The sequence below is a fragment of the Globicephala melas genome, chromosome 4 (genome assembly GCF_963455315.2).
Source record: "Globicephala melas chromosome 4, mGloMel1.2, whole genome shotgun sequence".
NCBI lineage: Eukaryota > Metazoa > Chordata > Mammalia > Artiodactyla > Delphinidae > Globicephala > Globicephala melas.
This window is the reverse complement of record NC_083317.1, coordinates 94,626,029-94,644,667: the sequence shown is the minus strand read 5'-3', so window position 1 is coordinate 94,644,667 and position 18,639 is coordinate 94,626,029. Positions and strand designations below refer to the sequence as shown.

Sequence of the window (18,639 nt, the reverse complement as noted above, 5' to 3'; positions counted from 1 at the left end):
AGAAATCACTGAATTTGGCCACATTTATCAGGAAGTGACTAAACTAAATTTCCTTCTATTGTGTGGAAAAGGGACTTGAGACAGAAATCCAAGTGAGTTACAGGAAAAGGAAATAAATTACAACTCAGAAAATATGTCTGCATATTAATATGGACCAAAAAGAAAATAGGAAAACAAAAAGTAAATTGTTTAGGTGATGAGAATGTGGGATCTTTAATATTTTCAATTTTTGTGATTTGCTGAAATGCTGCTTTGTCCCTTTAAAAACAAGTCCTAGGGGCTTTCCTGGTGGCACAGTTGTTGAGAGTCCGCCTGCCGATGCAGGGTACGTGGGTTCGTGCCCCAGTCCGGGAGGATCCCACATGCCACGGAGCGGCTGGGCCCGTGAGCCACGGCCGCTGAGCCTGCGCGTCCAGAGCCTGTGCTCAGCAACGGGAGAGGCCACAACAGTGAGAGGCTCGCGTACCGCAAAAATCAAAAAACCAAAAAAACAAACAAGTCCTAGTTCACCAACGTAAACGGGTCTTAGCAGTGGTTTTCCTCTAACTTCCCACCTTGTTCTCTCCAGAAGAACCCCTCCTCCTTCACCTCCTCCTTCCCCAGCATGGTGGGTAGTCAGGGGTCTTCTGCTCAGAGTGGGGTCTCAGGATCTATAAGAAGGCCCCAAAGGAGCTCATTGTGTTTCTCCAGTGACAAGATGCTTTATTTTTTGAGAATTTGAGATTTATAGATCATGTTTCATTGCCATAAACTTCAGGAGCTGGTATAAATCTTCTGGTTGTAGATTTTGCAGCAGTGAACGCTGCCAGAAGTAAGAAGAATTGTGGTTGGGGATTAGTGGTTGGTTTTTTTTTTTTTTTTTTTGTGGAGAGAATTTTATTCTATAGTGGTATCAGTTATGGGAGAATTGGATCTGTATCTTCTCAGTGGTTTGGGACATAGCTCATTTTATTTTGTGTTTGGTAAATCTTTTTAAAAGCAGTAAACCTTTCTGGGCTTCAGTTTTCTCATCTGTAAATGAAGGAGTTGGTGAAAATCATTGTTAGTCCACTAGAAATGCTGGTTCTATTTAGCACTGACTTTGCATATCATATGTGAGATTTATATAGATTATGACATTACATATTGTGTGCACACACAAAAACACACACACATAATTTTTTCGTTGGTTATCTTTTGAAAACGGCAAGCTTTTAAATGTAAGAATGTTCAGGGCTAGCCCAGCATGTGTGACTTAGACTTCACTCTGGACTTGATAACCTTTGGCAGGCATGTCCCTCAGTGTCCCTTAAATAAGATTCTACAAAACCTCTTATTAAATTGTTCCCACAATAGCCCAGCCGTTTTCATTTTCATTTTTAAAAGAGTCTCTCCCTTCCTTCATCTCTCTGCCAGGGCACATGCTCAGACTCAAAATGATTTCTGGCCTCTGACCAGTACTAATCTTTACTCTCTCTATCTGCTGAGATTATCATTTATATAATTTTTGGAATCAAATAAAAGCAATTAAATGATCTAAATCAAAAGTTCTCCCGCCATGATCTGTCATCTCTGCCCTAATGTAACCTCTTCTCCATGAATTTCATAGAGCTTGGAGATTATCCCACAAGATAAAATGTGAAACCAGCCATTGGCATACTTAATTTTCATATTTTTCTTCTTTTATTATAACTGCAGCTTAAATTTCATTAAGACAGTGATTCTGAAATATACCCAACATGTCCTTTCAACTTGGTACACAAGTTATAGGATGTGGTAATTATAGGATGTAGATTTTTCTTTAAACCTAAGAAATTTTTTTTTTTTTTTTTTTGCGGTATGCGGGCCTCTCACTGTTGTGGCCTCTCCCGTTGTGGAGCACAGGCTCCGGACACGCAGGCCCAGCGGCCATGGCTCACGGGCCCAGCCGCTCTACGGCATGTGGGATCTTCCTGGACCCGGGCACGAACCCGTGTCACCTGCATCGGCAGGCAGACTCTCAACCACTGCGCCACCAGGGAAGCCCTAAACCTAAGAAATTTTTATCTATCAAGCAATTACTTTAAAAAAAGAAAATGTTTATTTGATTTTTAAAAATTTTTAAATAAAGTACCTCTTCTAGATTTCTTGCAGGCTTAACATTAGAACATTTCTACTTCCCTTGAAATGAGGGAAGCTTTGTAGCTGAGCTACAAAGGTAGCACAAGGTAAAGAGCACAAGTTTAAGTCCTGAAGATGTGGTCTGAGTCACAGTTCTACTCATCAATAGCTGCATGATGTGGGCAAGTTACCATAATTGCACTTGGCCTCAGCTGCCTCATCTGTAGAATGGAAATCATTATGCATCCACTTCATAAGGCTGATGTGAGGATTAAATGAAGGAATGCATAAAAAGCACCTTGGATGTGGAATGCCTCAAAAACGATTTGATAACATTATTAATCAATTAACAACCAGCGATTTCAATTGGAAAGCTTCAAAGAATCATCAACAGTGCCTAAAATTAAAACAAAGCAAAGCAAAACTGAACACACATTATGTTTCAGAATGCATTTTATTTTATATTTTGGGGGAAGATGTAATCCAATCAAACATGGGGAATCCAAAAATGGATTCCCATGAGGAATCAGCTACAGCTTTCTGGCAGGACACCTCTAGACAGTGTTTTAATCATGTGCCTCTACTTGTCACAGGATGAGAAGTGCCAGCGATAGGGAACCAGAGCCAGTTGCCCTTATCCAGCAACAGTCATCTAACAATTTAAAATGAGGCACATTAAACACCTCTTTAAGTAAAACATTTGTTTCTAACATAAATATTAATTTCTAAATAGTTGATTTGATATTGTGGTTCTTTGTCTCTGCTAGAATTTACCATGAGCTAGCATATTTCCAGATGATGAATTTCCTGGAAATAACATAATTTCTTACATGAACTGGTGCTTTACGGTTTTCAAATTGCTTTCACATCTATTCATATGAGATAGGTAGGGAAGATATTATTATTCTCTTTGTTGGTGAAAAAACAGAGTGCCAGAAAGGCAAAAATTATAGATTCAAAAGGTCACATACCTGTAGACACAGAGTTGGGAAGAACTCAGATCTCCAGACATCTGGTTCCCAATTAATTTCAGATTCCCCAGAGGAGGTCCCTCATACCATCACTCATGCGCAAACTGCAAGCACTATATGGCACTGTTCTACGGTCATAGGAAGCATGAAGAGTTTGAGTGATTTTCAAAACTGTGTATTTTCCAAGGCAGTTGAATTGTGTATTTTCCAGTGCAGTTTAATATTAAAATACAGAAGCAATAAATCAACTGCCTAATTTCATTGCATGTGTCAAACTTGTGGTGATAACAGTGCAAAATGCACTCTCTCCCTCCAAACTTTTTAGCAGGGCGGCAAAATTATGCATGTCAAGTTTCCATAAGCAAAAATGGTTTCATCCTCAGAAACCGTACATTCATGGCACACAGTGTTTTAAACTGTTTTCTACTTGGACCATCTGGTTACTCTCTACGTTTTGGCTTATTCAAACATGGTATAAGGCAGTCAATTCTAGACTGTGGATTATGATTTCTTCACCCTGATCTCTAGTCCTATTTGAGTTGTCAGATAGGCTTCCAGTGGGTTGGGAGCTGGGCTCAACTCGAAGACAGTTCTACTTTTTTAGAGCAGACCTTTTGTTTTCTGCAGAGATTCCCATAGTTATTTTTAGTTCAGCTTGGGGTGAACAGTATTTTGAGGCTCTAGGTCATGAATCAGATCATGGAGGCTTGGCCTGTTTCTGTAAACAATTATGGATGCTGGAGAGGGTGTGGAGAAAAGGGAAGCCTCCTCCACTGCCAGTGAGAATGTAAATTGGTGCAGCCACTATGGAGAACAGTATGGAGGTTCCTTAAAAAACTAAAAATAGAGCTACCATATGATCCAGCAATCCCACTCCTGGGCATATACCCTGAGAAAACCATAATTCAAAAAGATACATGTACCCCAATGTTCACTGCAGCACTATTTACAATAGCCAGGAAGCAACCTAAATGTCCATTGATGGAAGAATGGATAAAGAAGATGTGGTATATATATACAATGGAATATTACTCAGCCATAAAAAAGAATGAAATAATGCCATTTGCAGTGACATGGATGGACCTAGAGATTGGCATACTGAGTAAAGTAAGTCAAAGACAATATCTTATGATATCGCTTATGTGTGGAATCTAAAAAAATGGTACAAAAGAACCTATTTACAAAATAGAAATAGAGTCACAGATGTAGAAAACAAACTTATGATTACCAAGGGGCGAAGTGGGGGAAAGATAAAGTGGGAAACTGGGATTGACATATACACACTACTATATACAAAATAGATAACTAATAAGAACCTACTGTATAGCACAGGGAACTCTACTCAGTACTCTGTAATGACCTATATGGGAACAGAATCTAAAAAAGAGTGGATATATGTATATGTATAACTGACTCACTTTGCTGTGCAGCAGGAACTAACACAACACTGTAAATCAGTTATACTCCAATAAAATTTAATTTTAAAAAATTACAGCTGCTGAGAAAGAATGAGGAGAAAGTGAGGGAAGCAGAGAACTCACTTTAGGGAACTGGTGTGGGACCAGATTGCAGCACTGGCAGAAAAGTAAAGGCTCAGCCCAGTCGAGAGAAGTTGGCAATTTAAAGACGCCAATCTCTCTAGGGTGGGAGGGTCCTGGAAGAGAGTCTGTGTTCCTTGGTCAGGCTGGCCGAATGCTGACTGTCATTTCCCTCCATCTGCTTTGTGCTCTATTCTATTCTTTTTCCAACAACCAAAGTTATACTTGTTGCTAGGCATGTGACTCTGGCAGGGAAGTTCTGAGTCTCAGAAGAGTAGAGAGCAGAAGAGTGAAAGGAAGAGAGAGGGGTAAGCTTGAGGATGGTACACGACGGCCCTCAGTGAGAAGAAGGGGAGCCACTGTAGGCAGCCTGCAAGGTGAGCTTTCTAATTCTACCTTTACCTTTTTCCTAAGAATACAAGCTCACAGATTTGAAATTATTCAATGAAAATATATTTTACAGTTTGGAATTAACACAGGAGATAAACGATAATGTGGAGATACAGAGGAGGGGGAAAATGTAAAACAGGTTTCCAGGATATGTGTGTGTATCCACTAAGTCTGAATGTGTGATATACATGCCACTTTAAAATGTGACTATCAAAGCAAGTGAGATTATTGAGAGATCAAAGCTAAATGACACACAGTTAATTTGAAATCTGACGAACTCATTTCCCAGTTTCTACAAAGTGAGCTTGAAATTGCCACCCTTTAAGGTGCTCTGTGAACTTCTAAGCATGAGATAAAATCTGCAACAGATGCTACCTTACCATGCTCTCTCACTGTGGATCCCAGGGTCGCTGGGCAATGATCAATCAGAAAATATCTTAACATTCCTTCCAGCCTTAAAGTGCTATGATTTTAGAAGAAGTCCAGATACTAAAAGACAAATTAATATGCTAAAGAAAAATATTCGTTCAGGCTCCTGAACACTTAAAAACAAATCTTACAGATACTGATTAAACCACGTACTAATAAGTCAATAACTGGAATGAGTGAAGTTGAGAGTCATCCTACTCTCCTAATCAGCTGTCAAAGTTCCAAAATTCATGATTCACTGCTCAGCCCAATGAGCTCATTTGTCAATTTAATGTATTTTTGTGACATTTCAATTTCATGAAAAAATTATTTTTTCTTTTTGTCAAATGTGCTTTATAAAGGGGACGCTCCTACATCAATAAAATGCAAGAGTTGTCAGAAATATAATGCAATTTTGTAAATGAGACATAAATTGACCCAGAAAATTGGGAGATTGGAGACTGGAAAGGATGCAAGGAATCTCTGTGCGTACATATGTGTTTAACTGGAAACAAGACTGTTTTTAAGTCATCTCAGAAACAGTCCTTGGTGACTTTCTTAAAAAAAGCGTATGAGAAGGCAAAGAATAAAGGTCACTTGTAAAAACACAGACCATCATTCATATTTATGGCCATATACGCTGTTCTAGATGAGTACTATATAATCCTGGCAGTGCCTGTGGAATATTATAAAATACAGGTATTTGGGCCCTCCTCCAGAAAATTCTGATCCAGCAAGCCTGGAGTTGAGTCCAGCCCTCTGTGTGTTTGTAAAGTGGTGATTTTGATGCATGGGAAGGGGTGAGAAACACTGTACAGCCTGCAGGATGGGTGAGTGTTGTGCCTTGCTGCCCAAAGGCCCTCACTGTGGGATCAAGACAGTCATTCCCCCAGCTGCTGAGAGAGCTGGCCGCTGGCTACTCACTCACAGTGAAGCCTTTCTCCAGGAACTGCCCTCCAGAGGCCAAAGGGGCCTGCCTCACCCAAGGCCATGCCCATTTCCTGAAGTCAGCCTACATCCAAAGACCAGTCAATGGGAGGAGGAGATTATAAAGGCCCAACCTACTTGCTTCAATATGGGGCAACCCTGAAGTGGTCTCTAATCCTAACTGTCAATGCATTGGAGTTACATGGTGTGGGAGGCATTGGGTCCGAAGTCCAAAGACTTGGCTTCAAAGCTGTTTTTGCCTTTTGCTGTTAGTGGCCCAGACAAGTCACACCAACTCTTTCAACTCAGTTTAACTTTAAAAATGGGGACAAAAAAAAAAAAAGATGCATATTGTAATCCCCAGACCAACCACTAAAAAATGCAGAGGTATCTCGCTTAAATGCTGATAAAGGAATTAAGCAGAAAAAAATAAAAATGTACAGAAACAACAATAATAATAAGAACAAAACTATATGATCTACTTTCAAGAGTAGTTGTGAAAATTCAGTAAGAGTCTGTAGATATAAACTGTGAATCATATAAAATGCTGGCAGTTGTTGTTATAAAATGTTCTTAAATGTGTTTTAAGCCCCAAATGCTTATGTACTTAGCATTCTCCACTGCATATGTTCAATGAATTAAGATAATAAAATGTAATGATTTTGTTTGTTTGTTTATTTTGCTGTTTTTACACAGAGCTAAAATCAGCCATAAAAAGAAATAGTCCCAGGTGTCAAGACAATTCATTAGGGACAGAACAGACTTTTCAACAAATGGTGCTGGAACAACTGTATATTCACATGCAAAAGAATGAAGTTGGACCTCTACCTCACACCGTATACAAAAAGTAACTAAAAATGAATCAAGACCTAAATGTAAGAGATAAAACTATAACATTCTTAGAAGAGAACAGGCATAAATCTTCATGATTTTGGATTAGGCAGTGGTTTCTCAGCTATGAAACCAAAGCACAGCAATAAAGGAAAAAAAAAAAAAAGATAAATGGAACTTTATCAGAATTTAAAACTTCTGAGTTTCAAAGGACACTACCAAGAAAGTAAAAAAGAAAACAGACTGAATGGGAGCAAATATTTGCAAATCATAAATCTGATATGACTTGTATCCAGAATACCTAAAGAACTCTTACAACTCAGTAATAAAAAGACAACCTAGGGCTTCCCTGGTGGCGCGGTGGTTGAGAGTCCGCCTGCCGATGCAGGGGACATGGGTTCATGCCCTGGTCCGGGAAGATCCCACATGCCGCAGAGCAGCTGGGCCTGGGAGCCATGGCCGCTGAGCCTGCGCGTCCGGAGCCTGTGCTCCGCAACGGGAGAGGCCACAACAGTGAGAGGCCCACGTACCGCAAAAATAATGAAAATAAAGAAAGACAACCTAATTAAACAACCGACAATGATAATACATGAATAGCCAATAAACAAAAAAAAACTCAACATTATTAGTCATTAGGGAAATTCAAATCAAAACCACATGAGATACCATTTCACACCTACTAGGATCGCTATAATCAAAAAGAGAGATAATAATAAGTATTAGCGATGATACAGAGAAACTGGAACCCTCATACACTATGGGAATGGAAAATGGTGTTGCCACTTTTGAAAACATGCTGACAATTTCTCAAACTGTTAAACATAGAGTTGCCATATGATCCAGTAATTCCAACCCTAGAGTAATGAAAACATGTCTCACATAAAAACTAGTACAGAATGTTTATAGCATCTTTATTCATAATAGCCAAAAAGTAGAAACAATCCAAATATATACCAACTGATGAATGGATAAATCCATTTATATGAAGTATATCCAGATAATGAAATATTACCTGACAATAAAAATAAATGAAATACTGGTACATTCTATAACATTAAGCTAAGTGAAAGAAGCAAGTCACAAAAGATCACATATTGTATGATTTCATTTATATGAAACGACCAGACCAGGCAAATCTACAGAGAAAGAAAGTAGATTAGTGGTTGCCAGGGGCTAAGAATAGGGGGAATGGGTAGTGACTGCTAATAAGTATGCGGTTCCTTTCTGGGGTGATGAAAACGTTCTAAAATTGATTCAGCGATGGCTGCACACAACTCTGTGAATATACTACAAATGACTAAATTGTCCACTTTGGGTGGATTGTATGGTATGTGAATTATATCTTAATAAAAGTGTTATTAAAGAAAATAATCCCATGAGTTGAAAAAATACGACAGAAGGTAAAAAGAATTTAAATATAACCCATGGAAAAACGTTATGACTATTTTGCTTTGAGTTTTAAGTGAACACAGCTCACTGTCTTCCTTTAAATAAATCAAATCACAAATCTAATGCGTGGGAAAGAGACTGGCCAGGAAAAAATGACTGTGCTCTGGGAGCATTCAGAGCCCCTCAAAAACGGACTCAAAAATTTTCAGCAACTGACTCAGATTTAAGGAATCAATAACCTACTGGTAGTTGAACCAAAGTCATGCCTGTTAGAAAAAGATAGTATTTTAAAAATGGGCTTTCAAAAGTCATTTTAGCAGTAAATGCAAGAACATCTGCAGTAACAACTCCTACCAAAATGCCAAAAACTTTACCTGTGAGCTTTCAGTATCCTCTGAGCAATGGCATCGCCAACCTTGTTGAACACAACTTTGTCATCAGAGCAGCTTATGAAAAACTGGTTCTACACAAAATAAATGAGATTTATAATATGCTTTTCTTATCTTAGTAGCATGCATACAAGGAAAATGTCGTATATAACAAAAAACTACTTTGATATTTTTTAAAAAAATGTTTCACCTAGCAGACATGTTCTGATTCCTAAAATCACCTCGGGAAAGTAAATGACACTGGGAATAAAAGAAGTCTCATGTCACTCTGGGTCTCATGCATTTCTAAGCAATATTACCTATATCATCTTAGTAAAGTGGAAAGCTAAATTATTATTTAATCATGCAAATTCCTTGTAGGTTACATTCTTAGAATGGTAGGAACATTTTGAACTTAATAGAGAAATCAGGTTTTTCAGATTCACATATTGTATAAATGCTTCTGATTAAAAATTCCATATTGGTAAACATTCTATCTCATGCTAAGTTTATTTCTGAACAGGGTAGATGGTAGAATTCTGGTCTAATTTTCTCCACTTTTCCTAGTATCTGCCTTGATCTTATCTCATTTGTTTAGGTCTCTTATTATTCCTGAACTTCTATTTTAAGTAGTTACAAATCTCTTTTGAAGTATGTTGCATTATATAAATAAACCAATAAGATGGAAAGAGAAATATTTTTTTTTCTTTAAGTACTTCTGCTTATAGATTCATGCAACATTCTTTAAAACTGTTACTTAGAAACCAGGGTACAACATTATTATTATAATGGTATGAACGATTTAGCTGCTACATTATGGATTGTTGAAAATTAGGTACAAATATTATGAATATCACATGCTCTGTTTACTATACAAATAGTTATAACACACCTGTAATTTATAAGTATAATCATCACAGAGTAATCTTTGCTGATCATCTTAGGTAAAGTGATATATAGGCAATGACTCGAAATAGGATTATCATCCTTTTGCCACATTATCATTTTTACTATTGTACACGCTTTTAAACTTAAGTGCATAAAGCTGTAAACAGCTTCCAGAAGACAAACTTTGAGGAAGACAAGAACTCATTTGAGAATATGTTTCCCTTTAGGGCATCAAACAATCAAAATCTCAGTGGCAACCAAACCGTGTTTGTTCTGAATTTTTATCACAGAGAAGCTTAGCATTCCTCAGCAGCTGTAACACAGACTCACATCCTTCACTTCTCCTTTTTTGGAGGGAGCAGGGTGAATGCCAACTGCTTACCTCGGCTACAGGCATTTCAACCAAGTTTATGTCTACAGCCATGTGTGTCAATATGGCATTCCTGACCTCATTTAGTACTGTGGTAGCGTTACAAAGAAAGGCTGATTTAATACTACTAAAAAGAGACAAAGCAAAAGGATGCTGGGTAACAGATGAACCAGCCATTAACATCTTACATTATTATGGTATAGTTGTTGAAATTAATAACACTAATAGTATTAGTTTTATTAAACTCTAGACTTCGTTCAGAATTCACTAATTTTTCCACTAATGTCCTTTTTCTGTTGCATGAACCCATCCAGGATACCACACTGCATTTAGCCTGCTAATAGTTTTAATCAGCCTTCTCTTTCTCCAGGCCTGTAAAATAAATTAAGCTCCAATTCTTTCCCACTTTCCTTTAATTAATTGTCACTTCATGGAAGGGGATAGGGCCAGGACTCAAGGGGAAGGAAAGTAGGGCTAGAATGGTTTTCCCCAGTGACCCCATCTCTCTCCATATATATTTTTAAATTCAGTGGGAAAGAAAATATTAAAATAAAGAAGAGAGATGTGCTCTGAGTTATCTTTCCATTGCCACGGCTTTTTATTTTTTAAGGATTTTCCAAGTGCTCTGAACTAGCTCCAGATCTACTTTGAAGCACAATTAAGGTTCCCAAACTAAATCCAGTACCCACGGGTTTTCTCCTAGTCTCTACACACAAACTCTGAGAACTGAAAAAGCTTTATAATGAATGGCAGTTGACACAGAATTGAAGAAGTTGGTGCTTGCCCTCGCTATTCTTACATCTCCCTTTTCCATGTTCCTTTTCCTGCCCTCTCCCCACTCCAACATCCCCAAACCAGAGGCATCCAGTGGTCTCTATGTTAACAGCTTACCCCTGCGTGTGCTCTCCTGAAGCAGCACATGCCTCACATTTACACCTTCCAACTCAAGCCAAATCAAAACTTACGTCTCCATGTTGTGACATTTCTGGCTAATAATATTACGAATTGATACATTTTAATAATAAGGATTTGGGGGATTCCTGTTAGAATCCCGAGTTAATGAAAATGCAAAGTGAATGTCAGGTATGCTGGGGGAATCAAAATTCAGGTGACCTCTTCACATCTCAACATACACTTATTAATGCAGCAGGTCCTGAGTTCGGGGACCCTGCAGTCTCTGTGATATTTACAGGAAGGCAGGTTGCCATACCAATTGACACGAGCAAGACTTACTTCTATATAGATATAGTGCTTGCTGTTCTCTATCACATAGACGTAAGCAGCGTGGATGGACTCTTCATGGTACTTTATACCAGCAGACCAATCAGCAGCAGAACGGAGCAACTATAAGGCAGCAATCAGAAATGAGCAAACATGAGACAATGGAGATGACACCAGAGGTATTAATAAATGAAGCCCATCTTTTTCTTCCAAACAACTAATTGATTACAGTGGCTTGTGTGTCATGTGTGGGCCAAGGCAGAGTAGGTAGGTAGGGAACTGGTCCTTAAACATCATCCATAATGAAGGGGCCCAGCTGGAAATTAAATCCTGAATATATATTCTTCCCCCCAGGATTATTTTCATTCAAGATTGGAAACCAGGAGGTGTGGTTTCTACAAAGAGCGTTTCAGAAGGACCTCTTTTGGTGGCTATGAGTAGGGTGACCATCTGTACTCTTTTTCTGTTATAGCCCCACAATCACACCAGAATGCCTCACGTATTAATAACACCACTTTTACTCTCAGAAGTGTCCCGGTTTGAATCATATGATACACTCACCCTAGCTCTGACTTGACAATGTGATTACTCTTTTCCCCTCAAATAGATACTGTTCAGAACAATACATTCTAAAAGACAAATAGATTCATTTAGACATTTAATCTTGATTCTGGCTTTAATTAGCTGTCTGATCTTTGGTGTGTCACTTCAACTCTCAACTTTCTCATTCATACCACCTCCCTCTATTCAGACACTCACCTGCTTCCTCCTGGATTACAACAAGAGCATCCAGCTCAGACACCTGAATATACGTTAAATACACAGATGCGCAGTGGGACTGCCTAGGTTCAAAGTTTAGCTCAACCACCTAGTGGCTTTGATCTTGGTCAAGTTTCTCAATCTCTTTGTGCCTCAGATTTCTGTTCTATAAAACTGAGTATCCACTTTATAGGGTTGTAGAGAGGATTAAATTAATTACTGTGCAGTGAGCTGAAGAAGACCAAGCACCTAGTAAGTGGTACATAAGTGTTTGCTGTTATTAATGAGAACTTAGAGGATGTATTTGAACTGTGGTGGGTCATGCCATAGACGCTTCAGAGTAGACTGTAGTCCGGCCAGGCTACAGTCTGGCCACATGGAAGGCTTTTTCAACACTAAGAATCCATTGGTTGTAATTTTTTTTCAGCACTCTAACTAGGGTTCCAGTATAATGTTAGTCATATAGTAGGTGGTCAATAAATGCTTATTACTTGACCTTCCTTAAGCAATAGAGTTTCATCACAGAAGAATCACTATAAAAATATATTCACTAATCCTGGTTTGAAATATATATTGAAACTGTTCCTCATGAGGTCAACTGAAATTGAAAATAAAAGAATAGCCCATACTTAGAAATTCATAAAGTGATCCAATACATAATCAGTTTTATATCTGTTATATATAAAAGGTCTGATAAAATTCTTGCTTTGATCAATAACTTTAAAAATTGCACATATAAGGCTACTGAAATTCAAACCTAATACTTGCTAAAACTGATTGTGCCATTCTCAAAATGTTATTTCTTTATTCATTACGAGGTATTTATTACAATATAGTTCCCTCAAAGCATTTTATTTAATTTTATCAGATGAATCTGTAAAATGAAATTGGAAAAATTAACTGTGAATAAGAATAGTCAAATATCTCAGAAGAAAAATTTAGGTAAATATAATGCACCCTTGGAAAATAGCTTGATTCACATAATCTTCAAGGAACTGCATTATTGTTCATCAGCAGAAATAACAAAGGTTGAACAAATAGAGGTTTCCATTCTTTGTCCACTCAAATTTATGTTGAATTTTGTTGCTAAGGAGCACAGCCCTAAAATGCAGGCAACCTTGAGAAGATTCTTTTGCCACCCATCCTGATCCAATTCTATATTACTCTGGAAACAATGTATAAAACTGCAGAGTATACTGGAATGATAGGAACTCTTGAGATACGCACTATTGCTCTGCACTTACTAGCTCTTTCATCTTGAACAAGTCATTTTAACATCACGGAGGCTCAGTTTCCTCCTCTGAACACTTGAGACTGCTCTCTCTGTCTCTGTCTCTCTCTCACACACACATCTGCCCACCCACACACTCCCACATAGAGCTGTTGTAAAGAAAAAAAAAATGGCATAACAAACGCAAAGCACTATGTTACGCAGCACATAGTAGATATTTGATATATGGTTGACCTACCTCTCTAAAAAGCCATGAGCAAAGTTTATATACCACCTTGGCGGTAATGTCCTAGTCTTGCCCTCAAATCCCAAAACCTTATACTTTCTTTCCTTTCACACTCTCAAAATTTGCTGCTTCAAAGGCTTAATAAACTCATTTGCATAATACATAAATCAGGAGTGTCAAGCAAGTTTCAACTCAAAGGTCAAGACTAACTGATTCCAAGTCTTCCTGAACAGCTATGTGGAAGGACGGATTCTTGGGACTAGACACACTGGGGAAGAAATCTAAGGTTGAAGGTCAATGGCGGCCATGAAGGGAAAGCATGAAGGTCACATATCTGCTGTCTTTCTTGTGAAGGATAATGGTAAAAGTTTTCCTTTCTAAAGGCAGTTGAATGTCTATATTAAGTACACTTGTAAGCCAAAAGAAGACCATTTTGGCATCAGCCTGTGGGAAAGCATAAGCAAAGTAGGGGGGAGCCCCCCTGAGGCCTATAAAACCATAGAAGTGGGGGGTTGCCTACATCCTAAGGGGGCTCAGCATTACCTGTCTTATTGTCTGGATCCAAATCTACATCATTTTCTCGAAATGAAAAGTCATTTAACTTTAAAAAGTCATCATTTTTGGTTAAACTTGAACATATCTTTCAAGTAATACAGAAAAAAATTACTTGGAATTATGATTCATTTACTATGATTCTGATTAGTTAAAATCTGTTTATCACCACAAGATAAATTGAAAATATGAATTTCTCTTTTACCCCTGAACCAGGGACCAACTCTACTGCTTTAAATGCTTGATGTTCTAGGAAATTTGTAAACTAATCTACTAAGTCAAAGACATTTTGATTGACTTACTTTTGTTTCAAATTTAAGATTTACTCACTTCTTTTTCTTAACTGACCTAACTTGTCTTGCATTTCTGTTTCAATCCAATGTAACTGAGACAAGCCTCAAACTCCTCCCTACACACACAGAAATGTGGCTTATCTTATTGCCCCAAGTAGATTGAGAATCAAATCGAACCCACGCTTTTCAAACTTCAAGTTTGAATACACAATTTTAAAGCATATTTATGCCCCTTATAAAGGGCATATTTCTGATTTTATGTTTTTGCCTCAAGATTGTAACTAAAACCAGTCATTTTCCTTTGTACTGTGTCCTATTTTTTGACTTCTTAAAAGATAACCTTCTCTTTATCGACAAGCTCTAATCCCCTTACATACAGTGGGCCCAAGCTGAATATGTGGCTTAAAATACAGAAATCTCTTCTTGAAGGAAAACTTTCAAAACTTTCTTAGTATTTGTCCCAAGTTCCTGTTCTCTTACTGCAATGCTTTTATTCCCTATAAATTCAGTACATATCTTAATTCTTTTTTGTTTCTCTGAGCTCCCAAGTCAATCATGGAACAAAAGCACTATTTTTTTTTTTTTGTCTCTCATGTAGAAGTTGGCCTCCATGTTGCAGCTCACAAGTGGCATGGGTTGGGGACAGAAAAGAAGTGCTCAAATTATTGGGCCTCATTCTTCCAGTCTGCATTGAGAAGCACTGCAGGCAAGGAGCAGCAGAAATGGACTTTGTTCAAGAATCTGCCTCAGATTACCAAGCTCTTCCTTCCATATTTTTCTTTTTTTGGCTGTGCCACGTGGCTTGTGGGATCTTAGTTCCCCTGACCAGGGGTCGAACACAGGCCCCCTGCTGTGGAAGCGCAGACTCTTTTTTTTTTTTTTTTTTTTTTTTTGCGGTATGCGGGCCTCTCACTATTGGGGTCTCTCCCGTCGCGGAGCACAGGTTCCGGACGCGCAGGCTCAGCGGCCATGGCTCACGGGCCCAGCCGCTCCGCGGCATGTGGGACCTTCCCGGACCGGGGCACGAACCCGTGTCCCCTGCATCGGCAGGCAGACTCTCAACCACTGCGCCACCAGGGAAGCCCGGAAGCGCAGACTCTTAACCGCTGGACCACCAGGGAATTCCAAGCTCTTCCTTCTAAGAACCATTTTTCTACAGCTGAGCGTCATCCATTCACATCACAGTGTGTCATTATTCGAATAGGATGTTCCTTTGGCCTGAGCAATAGTGAAAAGTTAAACTTGAGGCTGAAGGAAAGGAAGAGAATATGCTTTTTGAAGAATAAGACTTAAGGGGAGAGAAGTCCTAGGAAAAAATGCAGACTTGAGGGCTCTTTGGAGCCAGAAAACAAAAGGAGAGTTGGGGCTGGATTGGGCTGGATTTGGGTCTGCGGCAACAGAGGATAATATCAAAAGGCAAGCATGACATGCAGCTTTGCCTTGCTGGGGCCCTTGGTGGTTACAACCATCCTGGGACTCACTGGAAACAGTCTCTCTGCTGAGCAGTTATGACCTCAGCCTCTGGAAGCAGGCTGCTTAGAATCCAGTCTCATCCTGTCCAACACTCACTGTGTAATAACCTCTCAAAGTCTTAGTTTCCTCATCTGTAAAATATGGGGTCAAAGAGGACCATAATTTATAGACTGGTGAATATTAAATGAGATACTCCATAAAAAACTTAGTGCAATGCTGGGCACTGAGTGAACACTCCCTGTTCACGTGGCTTCAGCCAGTCAAGACCCACAGGAAGATGCACAGAGGCCTTACTGTACGAAGACCTGGTCCGTAAACAGAAAGCAGCTTCTATGTTAAGGAACTTCCTTAGAAATAAATCAAGCGGCTTTCACCCTTCCCCACCTACTTTGTTCTATCACTATACAAAACGCTTTGCTGTCCTTTGAAATCTACATTGATTCCTACATTGACATCCTTTGGAGTGTCTTTTGGACATTTTCCCCAAGTGTAGGAACGAATTTTTCCAATAGTATAATTTGAATGTCATTTACATTTGCCTTTATATATTTTTCTTTTCTTTTAATAGACAAAGAGATTGAAGACATGACTCCACTGGAATTATTTCCTTCAGTTTGGTAGTACTTCTTGGCAATGACTGTCTAAGAAATGACTTTTCTGCTATAAGCTGCCCAATTTAATAAAAAGGATAGTTCCACGTATCGATTCCGTGTTAACGCTCATTTGGCATGAAGAACTTTCTTTTACCTTAATAGAAATGTCAGATGTCCTCTGTCTTGGTCATTTATCGTAAGTGGCAATGAAAGCATTCAGGAACATAGTTTGTTCTTTTTAGGGAGAAAACAAGTTCTTTTATAAACTCTGTGCCTAAGCAGTTTCAGAATCATCCTTCTTCCAACCCCCTCCCCATGGCTGTCTCCTGCTATGCCTTCTCTGCGTGTTCCTGCCAGGCTTCTGAGAATACCCAGCACTGAGGGGAAACACCCAAGATTATTTTAAAGTGTCAGTGGAAGTTGCTGAAGTCAGCTCTCAGGTCTGGATGACATTTTTAGAAGCAGAAATTCATGTTGGTGAGGGCAGGTCTCCATTCTGGCTGCTGTAGCTCTAGTCTCCTTGGCCGGCCCTGTCGGCCATAGCTTCTGTGACAGCTATGCACATAGCTGGTGTGGAATCACCAGTAGTACATGCCTAAGGGTGATCAGGCCCAGTGCTTTTGTATTAAAAAATTAAATAACTGGGTTCCCTTCTGCAGATGAAAGAACAACATGAATTTTTTTTCTTTAAATCTTTTTTTTTTTTTTGGCTGCATTGGGTCTTCGTTGCTGCACGCGGACTTTCTCTAGTTGCGGCGAGCAGGGGCTACTCTTTGTTGCGATGCGCAGGCTTCTCATTGCGGTGGCTTCTCTTGTCGTGGAGCGCGGGCTCTAGGCGCACAGGTTTCAGTAGTTATGGCTCACAGGCTCAGTAGTTGTGGCTCGCGGGCTCTAGAGCGCAGGCTCAGTAGTTGTGGTGCACGGGCTTAGTTGCTCCATGGCATGTGGGATGTTCCCAGATCAGGGCTCGAACCTGTGTCCCCTGCACTGGCAGGCAGATTCTTAACCACTGCGCCACCAGGGAAGCCCAAGAACAACATGAATTTTATCTATTATTTACTTTATTGTGTCCAATGCTCTTTCTCTCTCCATTTCAATATATATGGTATAAATAGTATAAAGATTTTTGTATCCAGAACTAGCCTGTGACCCATCCAGAGAAATGTCAGCTTCTTTGTTGCAAATTTTGCAAATGTTGCAAATTTTTGAAAACACTATGCCTGAAGGTTGTAGCTAATATTGATAGAATTCAAACTAGTATACTCTTCTAGGTGATCTGCATGGATTAATTTAACTATCACCACAACCCTATGAGACAGGTACTATTGTGTTTCCTGTTTTAAAGATGAAGGAAACACATTCAGAGAGGTGAAATAATTTTCCCAAGGTTATACAGCTCGTATGTAGTGAGACAGGAATTTTTTTTTTTTTTTTTTTTTTTTTTTTGCGGTACGCGGGCCTGTCACTGTTGTGGCCTCTCGCGTTGCGGAGCACAGGCTCCGGACGTGCAGGCTCAGCAGCCATGGCTCACGGGCCCAGCCGCTCCGCGCATGTGGGATCTTCCCGGACCGGGGCACGAACCCGTGTCCCCTGCATCGGCAGGCGGACTCTCAACCACTGTGCCACCAGGGAAGCCTGGAGACAGGAATTTGAATACAGTCTGCCCCTTCCCCTGGCTACATTACATCGCTCGTTGCCAGTTAATTAAGCCTGTAGTCTCTAAGTTACGTTATGAACAATAAACTATGTTAAAAACTATGTTAAAATCAATGTTAAAAAGAATAAGAAGACTTTTATTACGTTTTATTAAATTTCTCAACCAAGAGTATTTAACAGTCATTTGGCTATTGCCACACTGTAACTGAGAGAGTGAAAGACTTGAAAATACGACTATAAACTTTTTAAAACTTAAGTAGCCTCCTGCACAGCCAGATCCCTATCTCCCTGATGTCTTCTGGATTCTCTGGAAAACCAGGGATTGGACTAGATTATTGCTTTTACCCGCTAAGCACTATACATTCATAACTTGACAACAACAATGCCTAGAACAAGGTGAATAATGTTTAGAGCCAGTAAGTAATGTGAAGTGAAACAACACTGTGGTCAGAATTTTACAGAAAAGGAGAAATGGA

The 18,639-nt window shown here is 39.2% G+C and overlaps 1 protein-coding gene across 4 annotated transcripts in view; it reads right to left on the bottom strand.

The window, feature by feature from the left end:
* PLD1 (phospholipase D1) overlaps positions 1-18,639 on the bottom strand; it is a 203,604-nt gene that overhangs the window by 43,116 nt on the left and 141,849 nt on the right. For all 4 annotated transcript variants that reach the window (XM_030863651.2, XM_060298418.1, XM_030863632.2 and 1 more), the window contains 2 exons: positions 11,393-11,503; positions 8,908-8,996 (listed from right to left, as the gene is read on the bottom strand). In XM_030863651.2, coding sequence (XP_030719511.1) covers positions 8,908-8,996; positions 11,393-11,503 — 200 coding nt within the window. The remainder of the gene's footprint in view (positions 1-8,907; positions 8,997-11,392; positions 11,504-18,639) is intronic.